We start from the raw sequence: 24,360 nt of genomic DNA on the forward strand, positions 1-24,360 counted from the left end.
ATCACTGAAAAACTCCATTCCAAGATACTTAACTGATGTAAAACAAATATAAACAATTTGCTATTCAAACAGACCCAGAGGAGAGATGATTCAGAGGCTTTCATCTCTAGTGCCACAATTTGTGCGTGCTGTTAAGTGATTGTAGTTGGACACTCATGCAGCAACATGTGGGTCATATTTTGCAAATTGCTCCCTGTAATAACCCCAGTGAATCACTATTTGGCTCTCTTGTCAAGACAATTGAAATACATAATTGTGTATGGTCCCAATAAATCATCATCATTATTTTTCCAATGTTAAAGCAGTTCTGATGTTTTTAGGTGATATCGAAAAAATGTGTTTCTATGGGAAAAAATGTGTTTCTTGCTTTACCTTTAGAATTGTATGGTGCATTGATCTATCACTTCCCACAATGCTGTAGTGCAGGACTGGCTTTTCTGTCACACTGAATTGTGCCAAATGCATGATACATAGTCCCTCTCAAGCAGATTTTCAATCTTCTGTGAGCTGCCATGCTACCCAGTATAAACATGTCTTGCATTGACTGATTAGCACACAAATACTGGTAGGAAGATGGACACTTCATCAGTAATACCATCAAGTAAAATGCAATGATTTTCATAAATCAGAATTCATATGTGGCATCTGTGATTCATAGTCACTCACATAACTGCTCATCACACACATTTTTCCAGTCTTTATCAAGCCTTCTTCATGAAGCTTACTCTGATTTATGGAGATTATATTAGTAGCATGCAGCTCAAGTGAACTGTATCATTCAGTGCACATCTATGTTTGTATTTCCATGACATCAGTAATTTCATAATTAATGGCAAAGATCTAATGCTATGATCATCTGATGTGGCTGTAATAGGAATTTCAAAGAGCCAAGGATAATAATAGAGATTTGAAAGAACCAAGAGACTCTATGAGTTATTGTGATCTATTTTCTGAACCGCACTTGTACCTTTATTTGCAGGTAGATAACTGCTGAGTGTTGCCTGGTTACTTACCTATCCCAATCCTTTATTAAGCAAGATGGTGGATCCTATCTGTGTTTGTGTAAAATCTCAGTAATGTTATGTGGATGATTTTAAAAGTATAAATGCAGCATACAAATCTCAGGGTAAAATATTCTACATATTCAAGATAATATTATTGCTTATAAATGCAGATGTAAAGATATATGAATACAGAAAGATGAATGATTTCTCTCTCTCTCTCTCTCTCTCTCTCACAAACACACACACACACACACACACACACACACACACACACACACAAGATGGAGAAAACTGCAGTCAAGACATTTGAGCACTTTGTTCAGAAATACTAATACAGCACAAGAAATAATAGCTTTGTACATTTATTTTTCTGAAATTTGTGCAATCAGCTAAATTTGTAAAACTTTTCTTGGGTAGGAGAATCACAAGCAGCAATTTCCAGTCTTTAATAAAACTTAGTTGTATGTTTTCTTTCCCAGAACAGTATCACTGCCCTGAGGTAGCTCGACTAACCTCTCTGGATCTGCAGTTAGTTCGCTCTGATTGATGTTTGTGACAACATGTTTTATACCTTGTAGGATGATAAAATTATTTGTATGGACTCATATGACCTTTTAGTTGTTGTTATACATAACTACTATCCTGAGTACCATATTTCCTGTAGTATTTTTATTCCTCTTTCTCAGCTTTTCTCTTTCACATTGTTTGTGAGAATTCTTTTACTATTTTACTAAACAGTACTTCCTGGGTATGTTCTGCTTATAAAATTAATACTAACTCTCTTTTATATAATTTGAATACACTGAAATTCATAACATTTCAATATCTCACTTGTATATTTTTTCAAAATTCTTGAAATTTTGTTTTATGCACAGGTATGTACCAGCAACATAACACTAATATGTAGTAATGTTATTCAGTAAAACAGCTTAAATTTAAAAACCTTCAGCTATCAGCATCAACAATTTCTCTATTTCTGTTTCAGAAAAAATTATTTTCTCCACTCAGAACCTGCTATCACTGAGCCTGGAAAACAACAGCTTGACAGCTATACCACAAGGAGTGAAGCGAATTCAAAATTTGGTGACTCTTGATCTGTCACACAATGCAATTAATTTTTCATATTACACTACAGTACTTTCCTCAATGAGTAATCTTAAATGGTTAAATCTAGCTGCTAATCCCATAGGTGATTTGTCTGCTTTCATAGGGCATCTTAGCAGTGAGGTACAGCTACACTTTCTTAATGTCAGTGATTGCTCACTTTTTGAGCTGGAGCCTACAGACAACAAAAGTCCATTAAGACATCAGAAAGAACTTCAGTTCTTAGATTTGTCATATAATGGTCTGTATACCTTGCCCAGTGATATTTTTGTAGAAATGTCTCACTTGGAAACTGTGCAACTGTCCCACAATAATTTAAACAAACATCTTAGACTACATCTCCCATATGGTATTAGAGTTTTAGATTTGTCTTACAACAATTTTGATAGTCCTGAAGGTATTGTGGAGACTGGATCAGCAGAATTTGTGGTCCTAAAAGGAAATGATATTTACCCTTGGAATAATTCGAATATATTTTTGTTAAATAATAATCCTAACAGTGTATGGCTATCAAGACTTGATATTTCAGACTGTAAGATCAATGTTGTAACTGAGGAAATGCAAAAATCATTTGAATACCTTCAGGAACTTGACTTGGGAGGGAATCCATTTGACTGCTCTGACTGTTCAGTGCCAGATTTCAGAGGTTGGCTCCTGTCAATCAATGAAACAAAATACCACCCTAATTTATTAAATCATGGAAAACATGATGACTTAACTTGTGTCCATCCTGAAAATCTTGCAAAAAGGCTTATTGTTTCTGTTGATGACTTTTCACATTGTGAGCCAAATTATATAATTTTAATTGGTGTTCCATTGCTCACAGTCATTGCTTTAGGAGCTTTCTCAATATTTGTTTTGCATTTTTACCGATATGAAATAACATACATACTACATCTTGTGAAGATAAGAAAGTTGAGACTGGCGAATGCAGCAATGACAAGAAATTTCCAGTATGATGCATTTGTCAGCTACAGGTAAGAATAAATAACAACAATTTTTCATCAACTATCAGTATTAATATATACAGGGTGTCCATACTTAAAAGTTCCAGTTTCAGAACACTGTAGAAAGGCACAGACTGCTCAGAATGACATTAAATTTGAACAGCATTTTATTGACTCAAGGGGAAACATCATGGAGAAGAAAATTAAAGCCTGATGAACATATGGTGCTGCAAGTGTCAGAATACGCACATCACAGATGTGCAGCACACAGCTGTGCCTCAGTTTGTGCCCAAGATGGCCAACATGACTCCATGAAGGATTGTGCACTGCTGGAAAGCTCTTTTGCAAGAATGGTGACTGTGCATCAGTGGTCCTGCAGAAGTTCTGAATACTCAGGGATATGAAAAAAGGTATTGGTCCAATTTCAGGTCTGGAAAAAGTGATTACAAAATTATATACATATTTAAAAAAAAAACAGTTTCTTTTGAAGCACAGTTTGGCAAAGGGAGGAGAGCAGAAGATCTGACATCTGTTGAAGATGTGGCCACTGCATTACAGGAGGGTAGAGAGGTGGTGTGCAAACATGTGGTGCACTGGGAATTTCTCATTTGTTGAACATGCCTGTGAGCACAATGCATAAAATCCTACAAAACATCCTGCATTGCTATCTATGCAAAATTACCCATGTTTCAGAGTAGCTTCCTGCTGACCTACCAGCAGGGCAAATGTTTGCTGCAGAATTTATTCCCCACATGGAAATGGACAAGGAATGGCCATGGAACATTCTGTGGACAGGTAAAGTCCATTTCCATCCCTGAGAACATGTCAATATGCAGCATTGTAGAAGATGGGCAATAGAAAAACACCACACACTCCACTCAATACCACTTCATTCTGCAAAGGTGACTGCGTGGTGTGGGTTGACAGCATTTCTTATCGTAGGGCCAAATTTTTTTGAGGAGGTGAGTCCTGCAGATTCTGTTACCTGTACCATCACTGTTAAGTGCTATGAGAGTCTTTTTGTGCACCATCATCATTCTCACCCTTCAACAGCATGGATGTGTGAGTAGGATCATTCGTATACAAGATGGCACTTGTCCATACATTGTACAACCAGTAAAGGCACTGCTGCAGAGAAATTTTGGAAATGCTAAACTTATCAGCAGTCATTTCTGTACAGCCTGTATGTGCAGATCACCTGATATTAATCTGTGTGACTTCTGGCTGTGAAGTTATCTGAAAAACATTGTGTTCAGTGGTCAAATTATGAACATAGCTGAACTGAAGGCATGCACTGCGCAACGCATTCTGAATATGATCCCCGAGACACTTTGATCTGGTGTGGAAAATGCCATTTCTCGATTTCATGGTGGACAGCATATTGAACATGTCTTGTGTCAGTCACTGATGTCATTTTGATTTTTATTTGGTTTTTCGCCCCGGGACAATTACAACTGATGTTATTTTGCTTTTATGTGGTTCTTGGCCCCATGGCAGCTGAAAACCAATGACATCTTACTTTTTATGCAGTTTTTAGTCTCAGAACAATTAAAAACCATTTTTTCCATCCAATGTGGTATGATCTTACCATGGTGGATAGGCTCACCCAACTAACAGTGCCACAACTGTTGACTGCTGAGCTTGTGCTGTCAGGCACATGGAACAATATCGATGGTGTAATGTGCAGCTCAAACTAGGGATTGTACTGCAATTCATCTGTCATTTGTAGTTGGCCCATTAAAGTTAATATACTTACAGCGGCATCTATTGGTAAACTTGTCATTAATCTCTTTTTTAAAATAATGTTTTCCCTTTAATCAATAATATGCTGTTCAAATTTGATATCATCCTGAGCAGTGGTTCTCCTTCTACAGCATTTTAAAGCTGGAAATTTAATTATGGACACACTATATATAGAGATAGATGACTATTCAACAACTAGATGATATTCTGGGCAGTGTATGGACTTGCCGAAAAGTCGATAAAATTGTTTAGGTTTCAGATAAAGTACCTCTTCTGAGCTACAACACAAACACACACACACACAAGTGTACAAAATACCCTTTAATTCAGAAGAAAACTTTTTCCAAAAATTAAGCAACTTACTACCTTTTATATATGCCTGTTAGCTGCTCATTATGTCTTATGTCAGATGAGTGGTCATCTATCCTTTCACATATATTAGACTGTTCTTCATTTCCACTCACTATGAAATTACTGTAATGTTTTATGGTCATAAACTTACTACATTAATAACACTATTAAACACAGAAAAGATTGCCTTGCACCTTGCAAAACTTGCCTCTCCCTCCTTTGTCTTTAAAAATATAATATTGCAGACAGTTAAACTGTTAAGGCTATAGTTACTGTTACATGTGACATGGGTAGTTTCAAATTAAGCATTACTGATTCATTCTGGAAATAATATCAAGTATGCTATTCTGATATTTATTATTGAACCCACACCATTCATTTAATTGTAGTTCATCATTTCACCATTCTAGGGGCCAGTAAGTTTTGTTTTCTGTTGTTTATCTATGTAGTGATGATAAGGATTGAGTGTGATGCCTTCAAATGTATTACTGCTACTTGCATAAAATGTAATTGAGTTTCGCCTATTTCTCTTTTAACAGCACTTACCTGTTTTGTTTTTTACTCAGAATTATTTATTTTGGACATAAGATGAAAATGTTTTGATCTACACTACATCTACATCTGTACTCTGTAAGGCACTTTGAAATGTGGGGTAGAGGGTACCAGGTTTCTTTTTCACCCCATTCACATGTGGAGCACAGCAAGAATGATCATTTAAGTGCCACTGTGTGTGTTGTAATCAATCTCATCCTGTCACTACATTCCCTATGAAAGTGCTACATATGGGGTTGTAGTATATTCCTAGTGTCATCGTTTAATGCCAGTTCTTGAAATTTTGCAAGGAGGCTGTCTTGGGATAGTTTGCATCTATCTTCAAGACTCTGCCAGTTCAGTTTCTTCAGCATCTCTGTGATGCTCTCTGATGAATCAAACAAACCTGTGACCATTCATGCTGCCCTTGTCTGCATAGATTTTGTAGTAACTTTACATAATCTAGAACTATACTTCTTACATAAGGGTTGATCAATATGTTTCCATTTGAGAATGCTGCTAAAGTGTATATGCAATTTGGCATGACTCCGATGAGGGTTTATAAATACTGACATATAGGCACGGAGTTAATGTGACATTCATATCTTTCTGACATGTGTGCAGTAAATGCAGAAACATGAACTATGGTAACATTATTGGCAAATGCATCCAAGCAGGACCCATGTGCTGTTCTTGTTTTCTTGGATGCTTAGGGACAAACACCAGTGGACATCCAGTGGAGAGTGAAGGATGTATATAAGACAGCATGTCTGTCTAAAACCACTGTTGTGGAAGGGGTACTGCAACAAGAGCTGTCGCTGCTACACGATAACACGTCTCCGTATTGCAAATGTTGTAACACAGAAGTTATGCTAACTCAAGTGGGAGGCACTTGAGCACTGCCCAACAGTCCTGATCTCTCCACTTCATATTATTACTCCTTAGGTCCCTTAAGAAAAGCCTTGAAGGGTCAACAGTTCCTGTCACATGGGTATGTGCAGCAGCCAGGTTACGGACTTCTTCATCCAGCAGGACATGGTGTTTTACCAAATGGGTATCTTCAATCTGGAGTGTCAGTGAGATAATTGCCTCAGTGCTCATGGCAAATTTAGTCAATTGGCAGACTGATTCTTGGCTGTATGACCTTTGAACAGAAACTTTTTGATCACCCCTTATAATACGAAAGTAGGTGCCTGATGATTTTAAGAACTCTGTACAATGATCAATGTTACAATGACCAGCATTACTTATCGTGTGCTAATAGGGGCTCAATAAGAAGCTACATCTAGTTTCACATAACCTTTCTTGCAAAAACTTGTTCGTCTTATTTTTGTGGGTAGTATCCTGTCCTGAAAACCAGAGCCACACTTAAGTAATCCTGACTACTTGGCAGAACTGACAAAGCTACACCCACCCTCCCCTTGCTCCCCTTGTCCAGACTTCATACAGATAGTTCAAAACTTGCTGCAGTTGATGGCATTGTCATAAATACTCTTTGGGACATTTCAATAAGCATCTCTTAGCCAATACTTAGAAAAACTTTCAGCATACTCAAATGGAAAGCCTTGTTAATGCTTAACGGCGTGCTTCCAGAGGTTCTGCTGAGTTATTGTTTCCATTTTTGGCATAATATTTCAATGACCAACCTAGCTGTTGTCCTCAGGTGCTGTATGTTTTGATCTTATATCTATTCACTGCACAGGCCCTAACCAGATTGTGAACCACTGTTGATCTCGCTGTACTATTTATAGCAGAGTTGGATTCCTGACTGCCACTAAGTATATGTAAAAAGCAGAATTACACCAATGGAAGTGGTGTCAAAATATCATGTCACTCAATGTGGCAGAAGCCATATTGACTTTGGCATATTTAGATGTTTTCTATTATAACTTGCAGTATGCCATTTCGGGGCAATGGCACGTTGAAGATTTATAGCAAACATGTCAGCCTTAAAATTAAATGTCGAATAATGATACATCAACAATATAAGCCTTCAGTAGGTACATACTATGATAACTGACACAAAAAATAAAAACTGCATGTCTTCAGTGTAGCTTAGTGGATAAGGATGTGGACTGCAGCGTCGAAGGAAGTAGGTTCGCATCCCACTACATGCTAATTTATTTTTTCTGCCTTTATGTTTTTAAGACATTCTGGTAATGTATTATGAATGTTCAAGTATGTGCTGCAATACTCAATGTTATTTATATTTCTGTCTCATTAGAAAATGAAGGTGAAATAAATATTTGGCTATAGTAATTTCTGAGTGTGTGTCTAGATATGAACCTAAGAGGACAGCTTAAATTGCTGCAGATGAAATGAGCAGCCATAATATTGATAATTCTCCTTGCCACAATTATTTGGCTGTTTACTTTCTAGAGTATGCAAAACTCATGGGGAGGCAGATATTCACAGGTTAAAAGGAGTGCCACTTTCGGCAGGTATAATTTTGTCGCTAATGACACGTTGCTCACTATGTCCGTTAATGCTCTTTTGATCTTCAGAGACCACACGGATATTTCATGAAAAGCAAATTCTCTCAGCATATTCCAGCTCTTCTGGATGTTATGGCTGGTAAGATTTTAATAACCTGAGTGCTACACACAGATCCTTGTTTAAATTGAATCCTACATCCCTTTTTATTAGGTTTTCTGATATCTTTATTTCAATACACTCCTTAATTATTCTGTCCCAGGAACTCAGCATCTGCACCACAGTCCCAGTCCTTCATATATTGCTTCACAATTTTATTCAATACAGTTCTCAGCAACAGTTGATTTCTTTGGTTATTTTAGGCAGGTGTGTTGCTGATGTTCCTTGCATCCCTCCTTGTCTGTTCTTCTCTTAGCTAACATGTCACGTAAAGATAGCTTGCCTTTTTTTTCAAGTTCATTATGAATTTTATATTACAATGAATAGAGTTTAAATGTTCCAGGAACTCTGTCAAGTTTCTGCACTCCATGTGGCCACACCAAAAATGGTTCAAATGGTTCAAATGGCTCTGAGCACTATAGGACTTAACATCTATGGTCATCAGTCCCCTAGAACTTAGAACTACTTAAACCTAACTAACCTAAGGACATCACACAACACCCAGTCATCACAAGGCAGAGAAAATCCCTGACCCCACCGGGAATCGAACCCGGGAACCCAGGCGTGGGAAGCAAGAACGCTACCGCATGACCACGAGCTGCGGACACCAAAAATGTGTCATCCACATACTGATAGAAATATGTTGGTTTCAACTTAGTGGATTCTGGTACCTTTGCTTGTTCCGTGAATAAGTTCATCACAACAGGTGATAATGGACTACCCATTGCCATGCCACTGGTTTGTTCATAATATTTTCTGACAAACAGGAAATGAGTTACCATCAGAATACACCTAAAAAGTTGTTTGAAGCAATCTTTTAACCTTTCTGTGATTACATTGAACGAATCAGAAAGTAGGACTCCTGTGAAGATGGGGATTGCATTGAAAAGTTACCATAATATCCATATCCTGGAGCAGCAGTTGACTGAGATTGTGAAAAAAGTCAATATATAATGTTGTCATGTTTCTGGGAACACTCTTTAATATTTAACCATAATATTTGCTTTTTGACAAATGGGTGGTGTAACTCCTCAAAAAATGTATATATACTTTCTTTTTTTAAAACATGCCTGTCATCCACACTGTGCATTATAAAGACAGTTTTTGTGGAACTGTAATTTTTAAATGATGTAGCTGACACATTGTGACTTAACTTTCGCCTATTTGTTTTACAAATATCGACATACACTGAACAAATGTGGCTACCAGCACTGGTGCGTATATAACATACAACATTTACAAAAGCGTTCTGTGTATTGGTAGAATTGTACAAGACCAAATTTACAGTTGGAATCTGAGCTTTCATGAAACCGATTACAAAATTTTGAAACAATGGGAATCCCAGGTAGGAATGTCAACAGTGTAGGAAACGAGAGATTTTGTTTGACAAATAACAGTAACAAGTTTTAAATAATCAGTAATTTGACATACATATGTTTTCAGATCCAAATTTTATGAAATGTCTGCTGTAAACAGTTGTGTCAGCTTGTTTGTTGATTACATTGTAATTTCTGGATAATTTTTAGTGTTAACATGTTTTCAGCATTATTTTGTTGCATATTGTCCATTTCCTTGAGAAATAGTGATATTACAAAATCACTGTTTCTTTATGTTCTGGAACTAATAAAAAATGTTTTTGGTATGATATTTGCTCTGTTAGGATCAGATTACATTCCAAGTTATTGAATTATATTGTAATGTATATCCTTTATATCAGTAACATTGATACAAAAGATCCTGAATATACTTCACATATATAGTGAGTTATATAGGAAGCTCAGCTTGCAATAGATCCGTTCTTAATGTATTTTCACATTCTGCTACATTACATGGAAAATTGTGAATATGGTGTTTGCACTTTCCCACTGTCCACCTGCTTAGCTGAGGGGCAACGTGTTTGCCTACCATGCAGCAGGCCCGGGTTTGATTACCAGCTGGGTTGGAGATTTTCTCTGCTTATGGACTGGGTGTTGTATTGTCCTCATCATCACAACACACAAATTGCCCAGTGTGGTATCACCTGAAATAAGACTTGCAGCAGCCGAAGAACTTCCCTGAATGAGGCCTCCCAGTCAATATTGCCACATGATCATTTCATTTCATTTTTACTTCCCCACTCAAAAATGGGCAGATGGCAGCAAGACAGAAAACTGGCAGCAATCTGCACAGTTACCAATGGGCTCTCTCTTTCCAGGTGATACTGCAGTGGACAGATTTGATGAACACAGAGAATTGTGGAACAAAAGTAGGAAATCATACTTTGGGGACAGGATAGTTAATTCATTTTTGGAAGAGGAGGTGAGAAAAGAAATCCTGAAACTGAAGAGGAATAATTCACCTGACCCTGACAGCATCTGTGATGAAGTTCTGCAAACCCTTCATACGTGCATAATTTTATATTTATGCCAACTCTATCTGATGATCCTTTTGAAGGGAAGCTGCTGAGGCAACAATTACATTAGTAGTGACAAGGAGTCAAACTGTCTGTTACACCTGAAAAGACCATGTAAATACTGTTAAAAGGGAATCTTTTAAAAGACCCAATCATGAAATCAAGTGACAGGTCTATAAAGAGAAAGTCCTTCACCAGATACTAAAATGTCTTCTTGGGTGAATGACAAAATTGTAGTGCACTCATTGAAAAAATGAGCAAGATAGCCAGGAATATGATGCACAAAATAATTGGTCTTGTCAGTTACAATTATAAGCTGGCAATACAAACAATAAAAACATATCATGGAGCTACCTTAACTGTGATCATGGGGTACTAGAGGAGGAGGAGGAGGAGGAGATCAGCGTTTAACGTCCCATCGACAACGAGGTCATTAGAGATGGAGCGCAAGCTCGGGTGAGGGAAGAATGGGGAAGGAAATCAGCCATGCCCTTTCAAAGGAACCATCCTGGCATTTACCTGAAGCGATTTAGGGAAATCACGGAAAACCTAAATCAGGATGGCCGGAGACGGGATTGAACCGTCGTCCTCCCGAATGCGAGTCCAGTGTGCTAACCACTGCGCCATCTCGCTCGGTCATGGGATACTGTGAGAATGCTTGAGCCTACAGACTTCTCATGACACCAGTATGGATACTTAACAAGGTGCAACATGGGATACTTCTTCCGTTGACAGGAGATTTTGTTGTTGTGTCAGTTGAGCCATTGCAAGTAATACTGCATATGGCACTCAATCTCCAGATATGGAGAAACATCTGTCATTTGTATTGTCTGAAAAAACAACAATATCATGAAATGCTGAATTTGATAAGAATTAACAAGCAATTAACAAATTCAGAAACAGATCCTTCACCTATGGCACAACTTATGGGATGATACTCAAACAGTGAGGCAGACCTATGGTTTTCTGCCAAATACAAAACGAAGACTGGGAATGAAGCACCTTAATCCCTCAAGGGGCCTGACACACTTCTTGACTGGTCATTGTCCCTACACTGCCTACTGTCAGTGAACAGACAGAAGACAGACCTTCTGCCAATGTTGCTGATACTGATCAGCTGCAACTAAATGAGCATGGAAGATCCAATGTCAAGGAGAGATTGTGTTGTGAAATGAATGCCAGATCTCAGACAATACTGCTGACGCTATTTTGAAAAAGGCTTGGGTAGTTCATTATCTTATCAGTCAACTCCCATCTCCTGCACTGTAGAGGTTGCGACAGAATATCAAGAAGCAACATAGCTAAGGCAACTGAGGTCGACAATTGTGGCAAAAGAACCAACACCATAGGCGAGCCACATAACAACACCAGAGAGAAACACAGCCATGGACCATTTCTTGCCATCCAGGGTACTAGATGAAGCTGATGTGGATGGACATGTGGCTGTGCTCTTTACAGTGACAATAGTGCTCCCTTGGGACAGGGGAATCCTTCCCTGCTGCCAAGGAGTCAACAAACAATAGAAGAGGCAGATGCAATTATCAGATGCAACCACAACACTGTCCACAGTGTCCAAAGAAGTGGCAAGCATGCCTATGGACCAGGGAGCAACGGAGTGCATTATGGAATGAGACTTACAAAACTGTAGTTATAACAGTAGCAGACATAGGCCTGTAGTAGGAGCTGTTCTTTTTTTCCATAGTAGAAACAGTATTTTTAAATAATTTATTATTATTATTACTATTATTATTATTGATAGCAGAAATAGTTATGGTGATGGGAAGCAGTACTGTGTAGGATAAAATAAAGTATTAATGTCAGCACATAATTTGTGTAAGAATAAATGCAGCCTGTTATTGTAGGTAATAAGCTACAGTGGAATGGAATAAATAAAACTCCCCACTTCTTCACTGAGAATGCATTTATGGTCTTTTGCTACTAGGTATTAGGTTACTACTAGGTATTAGGTTACTAATTATCCTATTAGGAAGGCCATGTCATCATGGTGGCACTGTAGTTCATTTTATGCCACTTGATGTAACATGGCAACTCTGACTCATTGAGAAGAACTGTCACCTTTCTCTCAGTTTTATCAATAGGATTGACATCTACCTGTCGGAGTGTAACAACCTAATGCTAGTTGCTGGATTGAGCCATGAAGACGTTTTACTTTCTAAGTGATCTGTAATCTTGATGCTGTCAGTGATAGCTTTTACCTTAACTATTTTCTTGTATACTCACCTTACTTAAAGTTTTTTTAAGCAGTTGACCTGCTATGCAGTACCATCAATTCATGCCATACAACTTTGCCACCTTTCGCAGAGGGTCAAGGGCTGGAAGAAAGCTTTGTAGTATTCAAGATGCTAAATAACATAACCACTCTTTAAATACATCTTCTATATTTTGTTGCTCCTATGTAACAATTGCAATGTTGAGTGAACAGATCTCTTATTAAAAACAACATATCTGAAGAGATTCTTAGAACAGAACAATAGATTCTCAGATCAGAATAGAATGACATCTCTCTTAAGCCTCTGTCTACTGTTTTCTGGGTGTTGTCATTGCCGGCGGCACCTCTTATTCTCTGCCTTTCTAAACACTGCCAAGCCGTGATGTCAAAGTAGAAGTGACACCACCACAGCAGGGAGGACACTTGACTGCTGTCCCACTTTGCCAGGGTCCTGTGCTCACACTTCTTTCACCATGGGTGCATGCACAGTGGGAAGTTTTCTACTTACAGACTATACAAACAACATTTTTACATGAACTTCTTTTATTGGCTTGAGAGAAAGAAGTGTAACATATCCTGCCAGTAAGATTAAAGATGTCATGTAAAATAACTTACCTAACTAATTATCATCCTTTTAGAACCTTTAACGTTTTGCTAAATTTTTATTACTATCAGAGTTAAGGTCTCTTAAGACCAGGCTCCTTTCCCATTCACGCAATAAAAAAAACATGTCTGACCATATCTGTTGTCTCAGTTATTTAACTTTTGGACTATTTTGGCTTGACAATAGTAAACATCATATTATTTAGTTTTGTGATAGATAGGTGTTATTATGTAATGCAGATTACTTGAGCAGAAGATACTGTGTCTCATCAATTTGCGTAACAGTTACGCTGTTTTGTGTATAAATAAAACTCATGAGAGATATTTGCCCTTAATTTGTTTTTAAATGTTTTAAAATCATTTAACAGCACAAAGTTGTTAAATTTGTTGAGATAGAAAAGGTTTATGTCTTTATTTACCGTAAGGAGTTACATGCTGACATTTCACTCCAAGCTATGTTCCACGATTTCAAATCTCAGATTTGTTGTAACTCAACATTTTCAGAAACAAAAATTCGAAATTCAATGCTTGCCCACATAATTCCATTTTATGTTGACTGTTTAGGAGAATACTTCATTAGTGAAACTCACAGTCACACTACAGTTTCCTACCTTTATAAGGACTCTTCTTAGACCTACTTCAGTGGGCTAATAATGTGTACGTAGATTAACATCTTTACTACATGAGTGCTCCTCACTGTTATCCTTCCATTTAAAGATGGTTCAGGTCATTCCCTCTGTGAATTCACCTGGCCTAGACATAGGCCATCCCTTCCACAGTTCCATCTAACCTGTACTCCTGACTACATTCATTATATAGTCAGTTCATTCCTTCCAATGATTCACCTTAATAAGGATTAGATCACCCCTTCTGTGGGTCCTGCCTCTGTCCTATACATACACCAAATTGGATACACCACATTTTAACAGTTTTAACATATACTCATCTTCTACTTTTTATAACTTCCAGCCAGTGATGAAATATCTCTGTAATATATTGACACTAAACAATCACTTCAAACGTGTGTTACTAACTCCTTCTTTTGCAATCTTTCGCTATGCCATAACTCGTGCACATTCTTTCAATACAGACCCTTCTCTTATGTTATCCTTTCTATATTCATTTTCCCTTTTATCATGCACAACACTCTTGCATTTGTTGTCAAAGGATATTCACCAAAGATCTATTTATTGTTACCAGATTACTGTGTTTATCTATTTTGATAATCGAAGTGGTCACTTTTCTCTCACACTAAAAAAATCATGACAAAGTTCAGCTTGAGATGACTGGGATTAAACTGTTCTACCTTACTTTCTTCTTCTACATCTAAACAGTTACTCTGAAAATCGCACTTATGTGTCTGGCAGAGGGTTCGTTGAACCATCTTCATACTAATTCTCTATTATTACACTCTCAAACAACTCATGGAAAAAGCAAACACCTATATCTTTCTGTGCAAGCTCTTAGTTCCCTTATTTTATTATGATGATTATTGCTCCCTGTGTAGGATGGCATCAACAAAATATTTTTACAGTCAGAGGAGGCAGATGGTGATTGAAATTTCGTGAGAACATCCCACCACAATGAGAAACACCTTTGTTTTAATGATGTGCACCCCATATCCTGTATCATGTACATGACACTCTCTCCCCTATTTCTCAATAATATAAAACGTGCTGCCCTTTTTTGAACTTTATCGATGTACTCTGTTAATCCTATCTGGTAAGGATCCCATATCATAACTCTGCTTTAGCAGCATTGTCATTTGTAGTAACACGATTCACGTTGTCCGTCACACTTCACATAGTGTAGACTGGGAACTCTCTGCTAGGCATGCCCGATGTAAACTGACTGGGCATGGCCCGTGCTGCCTGAGTTGTTGTTGTTCCGCCGGCAGAGGGCGCGGCCGAATTCTCGTGTGCCCTCTGATGGACGGGACTTTACTTGCGGCAACTACCGTCCGTGACGTGCCGTGCTGATGTGCGCCTCCCACGATCTTTCTGGTGGCTACTGCATCATTGATAGTATTTCCACTGCTATCATGCAGAGAAGACATTGATTGTGTCTTGTCACTATCATACTTTACATACAACCAGAATCTCTTTGGATTGACTGCCAGGTTTTGAGACAAAAGTTTTGTTGGGGAAAGTATTATAAGCATCTCACATTGAAGTATCCACTAAATTTTGAGCTTCTGTAAAAGATCACCAATCTTGGGGTTTTTGTGTTCATTTGAATAGATATATTTTTTGTCCAATTTTAGTGGATTTGGGTGTTACAGCATTCAGTCTTGCTAAAACAGTTCTGTAGTCATGAATCCCTGTATCTGTTTTCATGCTCATTATTATCTCTAAAAAGGGCCATCACAGAAGTTGGGAAGGAAAACATAGATACAAAGAAGGAAACTGCGAAGAAACCATGGGTAACAGAAGAAATACTTCAATTGATCGCTGAAAGGAGGAAGTACAAAAATGTTCTGCGAAACTCAGAAATAGAGAAATGTAAGTCTCTGAGCAATAAAATAAATAGTAAGTGCAGGGAAGCTAAGACAAAATGGCTGCAGGAAAAATGTAAAGAAATTGAAAAAGAAATGATTGTCAGAAGGACAGATTCAGCATACAGGAAAGTCAAAATTACTTTCAGCGACATTAAAAGCAAGTCTGATAACATTAAGAGTGCAATGGGAATTCCACTGTTAAATGCAAAGGAGAGAGCGGATAGGTGGGAAGAATACATTGAAAGACTCTATGAGGCGGAAGATATGCCTGATGTGATAGAAGAAGAAACAGGAGTGGGTTTAGAAGACATAGGGGATCCAGTATTAGAATTAGAATTTGAAAGAGCTTTGGAGGACTTAAGATCAAATAAGGCAGATGGAATGGATAACATTCCATCAGAATTTCTAAAATCATTGGGGGAAGTGGCAACAAAACGGACTATTCACATTGGTGTGTAGAATGTATGAGTCTGGTGACATACCATCTGACTTTCGGAAAAGCATCATCCTCACAATTCCATAGATGGCAAGAGCTGACAAGTGCGAGAATTATGGCTCAATCAGCTTAACAGTTCATGCATCCAAGTTACTTACAAGAATAATATACGGAAGAATGGAAAAGAAAATTGAGGATGCACTAGATAGCAATCAGTTTGACTTTAGGAAAGTAAAGGCACAAGAGAGGCAATTCTGACATAATGGAGGCAATTCTGACATAATGGAAGCAAGACTAAAGAAAAATCAAGAGACATTCATAGGATTTGTCAACCTGGAAAAAGCATTCAGCAATGTTAAAATGGTGCAAGATGTTTGAAATTCTGAAAAATGTAGGGGTAAGATATAGGGAGAGACGGGTCAGATACAATACGTACAACAGCCAAGAGGGGATAATAAGAGTTGATGACCAAGAACAAAGTGCTCATATTAAGAAGGGTGTAAGACAAGGATGTAGCCTTTCACCCCTACTGCTCAATCTGTGCATCGAGGAAGCAATGATGGAATTAAAATTCAAAGTGAAAGGATATCAATGACTCAGTTCACTGGTGACATTGCTATCCTGAGTGAAAGTGAAGAAGAACTACATGATCTTCTGAATGGTATGAACAGTCTAATGAGTATAGAGTATGGATTAAGAATAAATTGAAGAAAGACAAAGGTAATGATAATAGTAGAAATGAGAACAGTGAGAAACTTAACATCAGGATTGATGGTCATGAACTAGATGAAGTTAAGGAACTCTTCTACCTAGGCAGTAAAATAACCAATGATGGATGGAGCAAGTAGGACATCAAAAGCAGACTAGCAATGGCAAAAAGGGCATTCCTGGCCAAGAGAAGTCTACTAATATCAAGTATCGGCCTTAATTTGAGGAAGACATTTCTGAGAATGTACGTCTGGAGTACAGCATGAATGGTAGTGAAACATGGACTGTGGGAAAACTGGAACAGAAGAGAATCAAAGCATTTGAGATGTGGTGCTACAGACAAATGTTGAAAATCAGGTGGATTGATAAGGTAAGGAATGAGGAGGTTCTGCGCAGAGTTGGAGAGGAAAGGAATATGTGGAAAACACTGATAAGGAGAAGGGACGGTATGATAGGACATCTGTTAAGACATGAGTCAATGACTTCCATTGTAATAACACCGTTCACGTTTACGTAGCACTTCACTTAGCATAGACCGGGAATGAGTCCTAGGCAGGCCCGATGTTGACTGACTGGGCATGGCCCGTGCTGCCTGAGTTGTTGTTGTTCTTACGCCAGCAGAGGTTGCGTCCGAATTCTTGCATGCCCTCTGGTGGACGGGACTCTACTTGCGGCAACTACCGTCCGTGACGCACCGTGCCGGTGTGCGCCTCCTGCGATATTTCTGGTGGCTACTACACTCCTCTTCCTTTGGGGGGTGAAGCCACTGTGATCCACTGCATCGGAAGGTGGAGCGTCGTGCAGAAGTGACGACCTCCATGTCCATCGGAAGGCTGGAGTCGAGGGGATCTGCCAACCCTTGAGCCGGAACCTTCGAATACGGCTGGAAGTGACCCACACGAAGAGGCCCCCATCGTCCCACCACCGGAACCTGGGACAGAACAGGAGACAGGCCATCGAACTCTGGATCCTGGTCCACCCCGGGAGGGGCAAGACCCAGTGGAAGGGACGACCACAGGTGAACCAGCCTGCTGAACAACCGGGCCAGCGAGGGGGGCAGGCTCTTGCTGGGGCATCGCTAATGATGGTGATGCTGGTGCTGGAGCGACCGGAGGCTGCCAAGGCTGAGAGCCATCACGGTGCGGCGGAATCACAGGGGGGAGGGGTGGTAGCATCCCCTGAGAAACCAACACAGGTGCCGGCAATGGGGAAGCCGGTGCCCGAGGGGTTGGAGGGTGGGGGCCCAAACATGGACGAAGCTGATTTTGGTGATGACGTACCTCCTGATCCCCCATCTGCAAGGTAAAGAGCCGGTGGCCATTTTGGCGCAGGACCACTGCCGCTATCCAACGTGGACTGCGACCAAACCCACGTGCCCAGACCAACATACCCGGTGGAAAGCAAGGTACTCCATTTTGCAAAGACTGACGAGGACCGGGCCGAAGGAGGTGCAGCAGAGTCCTAGGTTGGCGCCCATGGAGGAGCTCTGCAGGGCTGCATTCTCCCATAGGTGTGGTCCAGTATGCCGTCAGGAAAAACGTCAACACCTCCTCCGCAGGAAATTCGTGCACATACTTTTTCAGCTGTGTCTTAAACGTGCGCACCATGCGCTCAGCTTCCCCATTCGATTGTGGATGAAAGGGGGGAGAGCAAACATGCCGAATACCGAAGCGCCTACAAAAATCCTGGAAGGTCTGCGACATAAACTGAGGTCCATTGTCTGAGACCAGGGTGACTGGCAGACCTTCCACAGGAAAGATTTTTGCTAGTGCCTGGATTACAACCTCTGAAGTGGTTGAGGAGCAGTGAACCACATATGGAAATCGGGAATAAGCATCAATGACAATGAACCAAAAGCCATTGAGAAACAGGCCCGCAAAATCAATGTGAACACATTCCCATGCCTGGGTTGCAGGCGGCCAGGAAGAGAACGCTGACCTGGGAGATGCCTGTTGGCTCACACACTGGGAACAGGCGGCCACCAAGTGCTCAATTTCTCTGTCAATAACGGGCCAGTACACATGTCGGCAAGCCAAGGTTTTAGTACGGGAAACACCCCAGTGCCCCTCATGTAATAACGTGAGGACTTCCCATCGCAAAGTTGCAGGAACAACCACGCGAGGAGCTGTATCACCGGTAGCCAGAAGGAGAACTCTTTCCAAGACGGAGAGGCGGTCTCGTAAAACAAAATAATAACGAAGAGGGTCCGAGGTCCGGCCTGGACGTCGGGATGACCACCCCTGCTGAATGAGGCGAACCACTCGCCGGAGAACCGGGTCAGCTGCCATTTCCCTGGCGACTCTAGAACTAGTGATCAGGAAGCCATCAACCGCTTGGCGGGACGCCACATCCAAATGAAAACACATAATCTTCTCTTGATCGAACTTAGGATCCGGGCCCAACGGAAGACGGGAAAGAGCGTCTGCATTGGCATGCTGTCCGGTAGGGCGAAAATGAATGTCATAATGGTACTTAGAGAGGGACAAGGCCCAGCGCTGTAGTCTGTGGGCCGCCCTATCCGGAATCTGAGAGGCGGGGCCAAATAACGATATTAATGGCTTATGGTCAGTGATTAACTGAAACTTCATGCCATACAAGAAAGGGTGAAACTTGGTAACAGTGTAGCCAATGGCCAAAGCCTCTTTTTCCACCTGGGAGTAATGGGCCTGTGCGGGACTAAGAGTTTTAGACGCAAACGTCAGTGGCTGCTCGGAACCATCTGAGTTGCGATGGGCCAGGACCGCCCCTACCCCATACTGCGAAGCATCTGTAGCCAGGACCAACGGCTTATGGGGGTCAAAAGTAGCCAAACACGGCGCTGACGTGAGGAGGCCTTTCAACGAGGTGAACGCTCACTCGCATGCAGGCGACCAATCAAAAGGAACAGCCTTGCGCAGAAGGCAGTACAGGGGGTGGGCTATGGTGGAAGCCCTGGGCATGAACCGGTGGTAATATTCAATCTTGCCTAAAAAAGCTTGCAACTCCTTCAGGGAAGCGGGCCGCGGAAGGTCGACGATACCTTGGACCAAACTTCCTAGCGGCTGGACGCCGTGCCGAGAGATTGTGTAGCCCACATACTCAATGGACGGTTGGAAGAAGTTTGACTTATGCAGGTTGCAACACAAGCCCACGGACCTGAATTTGAGAAAGAAGGTTCGAAGGTTGTGCAAGTGTTCCTTCGTGCTGCGGCCTGTGACAATTATGTCGTCCAGGTAATTAATACAATGAGGGATTGTTGACGTGACGTGCTCAAGATAACACTGGAATATTGCCGGGGCACTGGAGATTCCGAAGGCCAACCACTGGTATTGGTAAAGGCCAAACGGGGTGTTGACAACCGCCAGCTGTTGGGAGTCCTCATCAAGAGGTATCTGATGATAAGCCTCCGAAAGATCGATTTTCGATAAATATTGGCCTCCTGCGACGGCGGAGAACAATTCATCAGCACGAAGCAAAGGATAGGTGTCCACCACCAATTGGGAATTAATGGTGGTCTTGAAATCGCCACAAAGACGTAACTTTCCCGAGGGTTTCCTGACAATAACGAGGGGCGAAGCCCACTCACTAGAAGAAATGGGAACAACGACCCCTAGGGCTGTCAGCCGGTCTAGCTCTTCTTTTACCTGAGGGCAGAGAGCCAAGGGGATCTGCCTCGTGTGCAGGAAACGTGGGCGAGCCGACGCCTTCAACGTTAAGTGAGCTTCAAAGTCTGAAACACGCCCCAGGCCCTCCTCAAAGATATCCGGAAAGTCAGAGATCAAAGATTCTAATGATTGATAGGGAACATCTTCGGAGACCAACTGTATGGTGTCAGTGATAGAAAACCCGAAAGCTTGAAAGGCATCCAAGCCAAAAAGGTTAGCGGAGCTCGCATCACTGACAACAATAAAAGTAATAGGCCGAGTGACTGATTTGTAAGTCACGTCGGTAGTGAATTGACCCAATAGGGGAATGAACTGTTGACCATAACCACGTAGACGCCGGTAAACTGGCGCCAACGGGGGCGAACCAAGGTCGGAGTAAGTTTGTGCATTCAACAAAGAAACCGCCGCGCCTGTATCTACTTGCAGTTGTAATCGGCGCGACCGGACCGACACCTCGATAAAGAGTTTGTGGGCCGATGCGTCAGGAGCCTGGCCCGATGAAACTTCCTGAATGTCAACGTCCATGTCCTCTGTAACTGCTTCCTTCGATTCTTTCGAGGCTGAGCGGAAAACTTTAGCAATGTGTCCTTTTTTATTACATTTGCGACAAACGGCCCAACACTGGGGGCACTCCGACCGATCGTGATGTATATAGCACGACGCACAGGACGATAACAGGGACCGGCGGCCGGAACTCTGTTTACGCGCCGTGCGGGAGTGGCCGTAACGGCCGGATTGTACGGCTAGCACGTCGTCCACCCTGGACGCAGTGGACACGGCCGCGCCGCCCTGAACCGCCACGACGTCGCACCACGCTTCCAACTGTTGACCAGCGGCGTGAGAGACTTCATACGATTGAGCAATAACCAGGACTTCCTCGAGGGAAGGGTCTTCTAACTGCAGGTCCCGTTGCCGGACCTCCCTATCAGGGGCCGAACGAACAATGACGTCGCGCACCATAACGTGGGCATACGACTCTCGCGACTGCTCCGTGACAAAATGACACTTGCGACTAAGACCGTGCAGGGTAGCGGCCCACGCCCGGTAAGACTGATGGGGCTGTTTCTTGCATTGATAGAACTCGACCCTAGCCACCACAACATGCGTGCGGCGGCGATAATATGAAGACAGTAATGAACACAATGCGTCAAAAGACAAGGATGAGGGTTCCTACAACGGCGCTAGCTGCCGCAAAACTTGATACAGTGAGGGAGATATCCAAGACAAGAAAAGAGCATGACATACCTCCGCATCGGCAACATGAAACGCCTGGAAATGCTGCCGAAGGCGATGTTCATACGCGTCCCAATCCTCATCCGTCTTGTCATACGGGGGAAAGGGAGGAGGGAATGGCGCTGCAGCAGACGGTGTTGAGAGCAACGCCGGAAGCACCTGTTTCACGGTGGCCATAAGCTCCATCTGCTGCTCAACCAAAACCCGCACTAAATCCTCCATGCCACGGATAAGCCGCGAAACCGGAACAACGACGCAACACGCGAAAGAACAACCCTACTCGTCGCCAATTGTGTAATAACACGGTTCACGTTTACGTAGCACTTCACTTAGTATAGACCGGGACTGAGTACTAGGCAGGCCCGATGTTGACTGACTGGGCACGGCCCGTGCTGCCTGAGTTGTTGTTGTTGTTACACCGGCAGAGGTCGCGTCCGAATTCTCGCGTGCCCTCTGGTGGACGGGACTCTACTTGCGGCAACTACGGTCCGTGACGCGCCGTGCCGATGTGCGCCTCCCGCGATATTTCTGGTGGCTACTGCATCCATGGTACTAGAGGGAGCTGTAGGGAACACGAACTATAGAGGAAAACAGAGATTGGAATACATGCAGAAAATAATTGAGGATGTAGGTTGCAAGTGCTACTCTGAGATGAAGAGGTTGGCACAGGTGAGGAATCCATGGTGGGCCACATCAAACCAGTCAGAAGACTGTAGCACAGGATTATTTGTTGTTAAGAGGACAAGTGTGTTTTCACAATTGTGTACTATTCAAGTTGTCTCATGCACTAATTGCTCAAAAGGAATTCCAGAGAATGTATTTAGCACAACTTCAGATGATGTTTTATGCCTATTTCTGGATTTAAACATGTAGTTTTGCCAACATATCAAGGGTAAATTGAAGACACCACCGACTATAATTGTATGAGTCAATTACTGTTTGAAGTCAGACTCAAGTTTTCTTTGAACCTTTCAGCAATTGTATCATCAGAGTTGGGAGGTCAGTAAAAGGCTCCAATTGTTATTATATTTCAGTTGCTGGGAATGGCCTCTACCCATACAAACCCACAACAACTATCTACTTCAATTTTGCTATAAGGTAAACTGCTTCCAACAGCAACAAATATGCCACCGACAGCTGTTTTTAGCCTCTCCTTTCTAAATACTGTTATGCCTTTCAAAATAACTTTGGCTGAACTTGTCTCCAGCCTTAGCCAGTTTTGAGTGCCTATAATGGTTTGAGCATCAGTGCTCCCTATTAGCATTTGGTGCTCTTGTATTTACCTGACACAGCTGCAACAATTTTCAATTGTTAGACCAATGGGTCCTAGATCTACGTTTTTGCTGTGTTGCACCTGCACCCTTTGAGACTGAAGCCCTTTTTGTGTTTCCCCAAGACAGTCTAACCAAAAACGAAAAACTGTCCAGTCCACACCACATAGCCCCTGCCACCTGTGTAGCTGCCCCCTGTATGTAATGGACTCCTGACCTATTTAGCAGAACCTGAAATCCCAGCACCCTATTGAGCAAGTCAAGGAATCTGCAGCCTACACAGTTGCAGAAGTATCTGAGCCCCTGATTCAGACCCTCCACTTGGCTCTGTGCCACAAGTCCATAATCAGCCCTGCTTTCATATCACAAACTTCAGATAACTGCTCAAAACTACAGAGAATCTCTTCCAATCCAAAGCAACACACATCATTTGTATCAACATGAGCCACCACCTGCAGCTGGCTGCACCCTGTGCTCTTTGTGGCATTCAGAAGGACCTGTTACATGTCTGGACCTGTTACATGTCTGGGGTAGTGGTTCTTCATAAATCTACACCAATACTTACTATATATATGATAATGTAGCTTCTCGTCTGCTACTGGGAATACTCCTACAATTGTTTTTAATCTCTACTTCCTCTCTTTTAATAATTATGAGATACAAAACCTTTACTTAACGGCTCTTTAATTGCTCCATTTCACATTAAAAGACATAATATATTAGTACCTATCACAAGCCATCCATTTAAATAAATATTTGATGCACTTTTATTGAAGGTAATATGAGTCCTATAGACTACTTTTGCTCATTTGTTAAATAAGTTATTAGCACCCGGCACACTCTTGCTAGCGGCAACACTAATTCTATCCACCACAGCCCAACAAGTTGCCTGGTTATGCTATATCGTGATATATTAGCACATCACAGCTTCCTTTAGGGATGGGGATTAGCTCCCTTCCTTTACCCACCTGTTTATTTGACGTTGTTAACATTTAATTTCAGATCGAAATACAAATGATACTCTTGTTTATCATATGAAAAAAAATTACTGTCTGTGTCAGTACATCGAACATT

The 24,360-nt window shown here is 41.4% G+C and overlaps 1 protein-coding gene across 1 annotated transcript in view; it reads left to right on the forward strand.

The window, feature by feature from the left end:
* Positions 1–24,360, forward strand: part of LOC124594752 (toll-like receptor 2 type-2) — a 173,830-nt gene that overhangs the window by 131,821 nt on the left and 17,649 nt on the right. The window contains exon 5 of the mRNA XM_047133136.1: positions 1,990–3,085. Coding sequence (XP_046989092.1) covers positions 1,990–3,085 — 1,096 coding nt within the window. The remainder of the gene's footprint in view (positions 1–1,989; positions 3,086–24,360) is intronic.

This window comes from Schistocerca americana, chromosome 2 (assembly GCF_021461395.2).
Source record: "Schistocerca americana isolate TAMUIC-IGC-003095 chromosome 2, iqSchAmer2.1, whole genome shotgun sequence".
Classification (NCBI taxonomy): domain Eukaryota; kingdom Metazoa; phylum Arthropoda; class Insecta; order Orthoptera; family Acrididae; genus Schistocerca; species Schistocerca americana.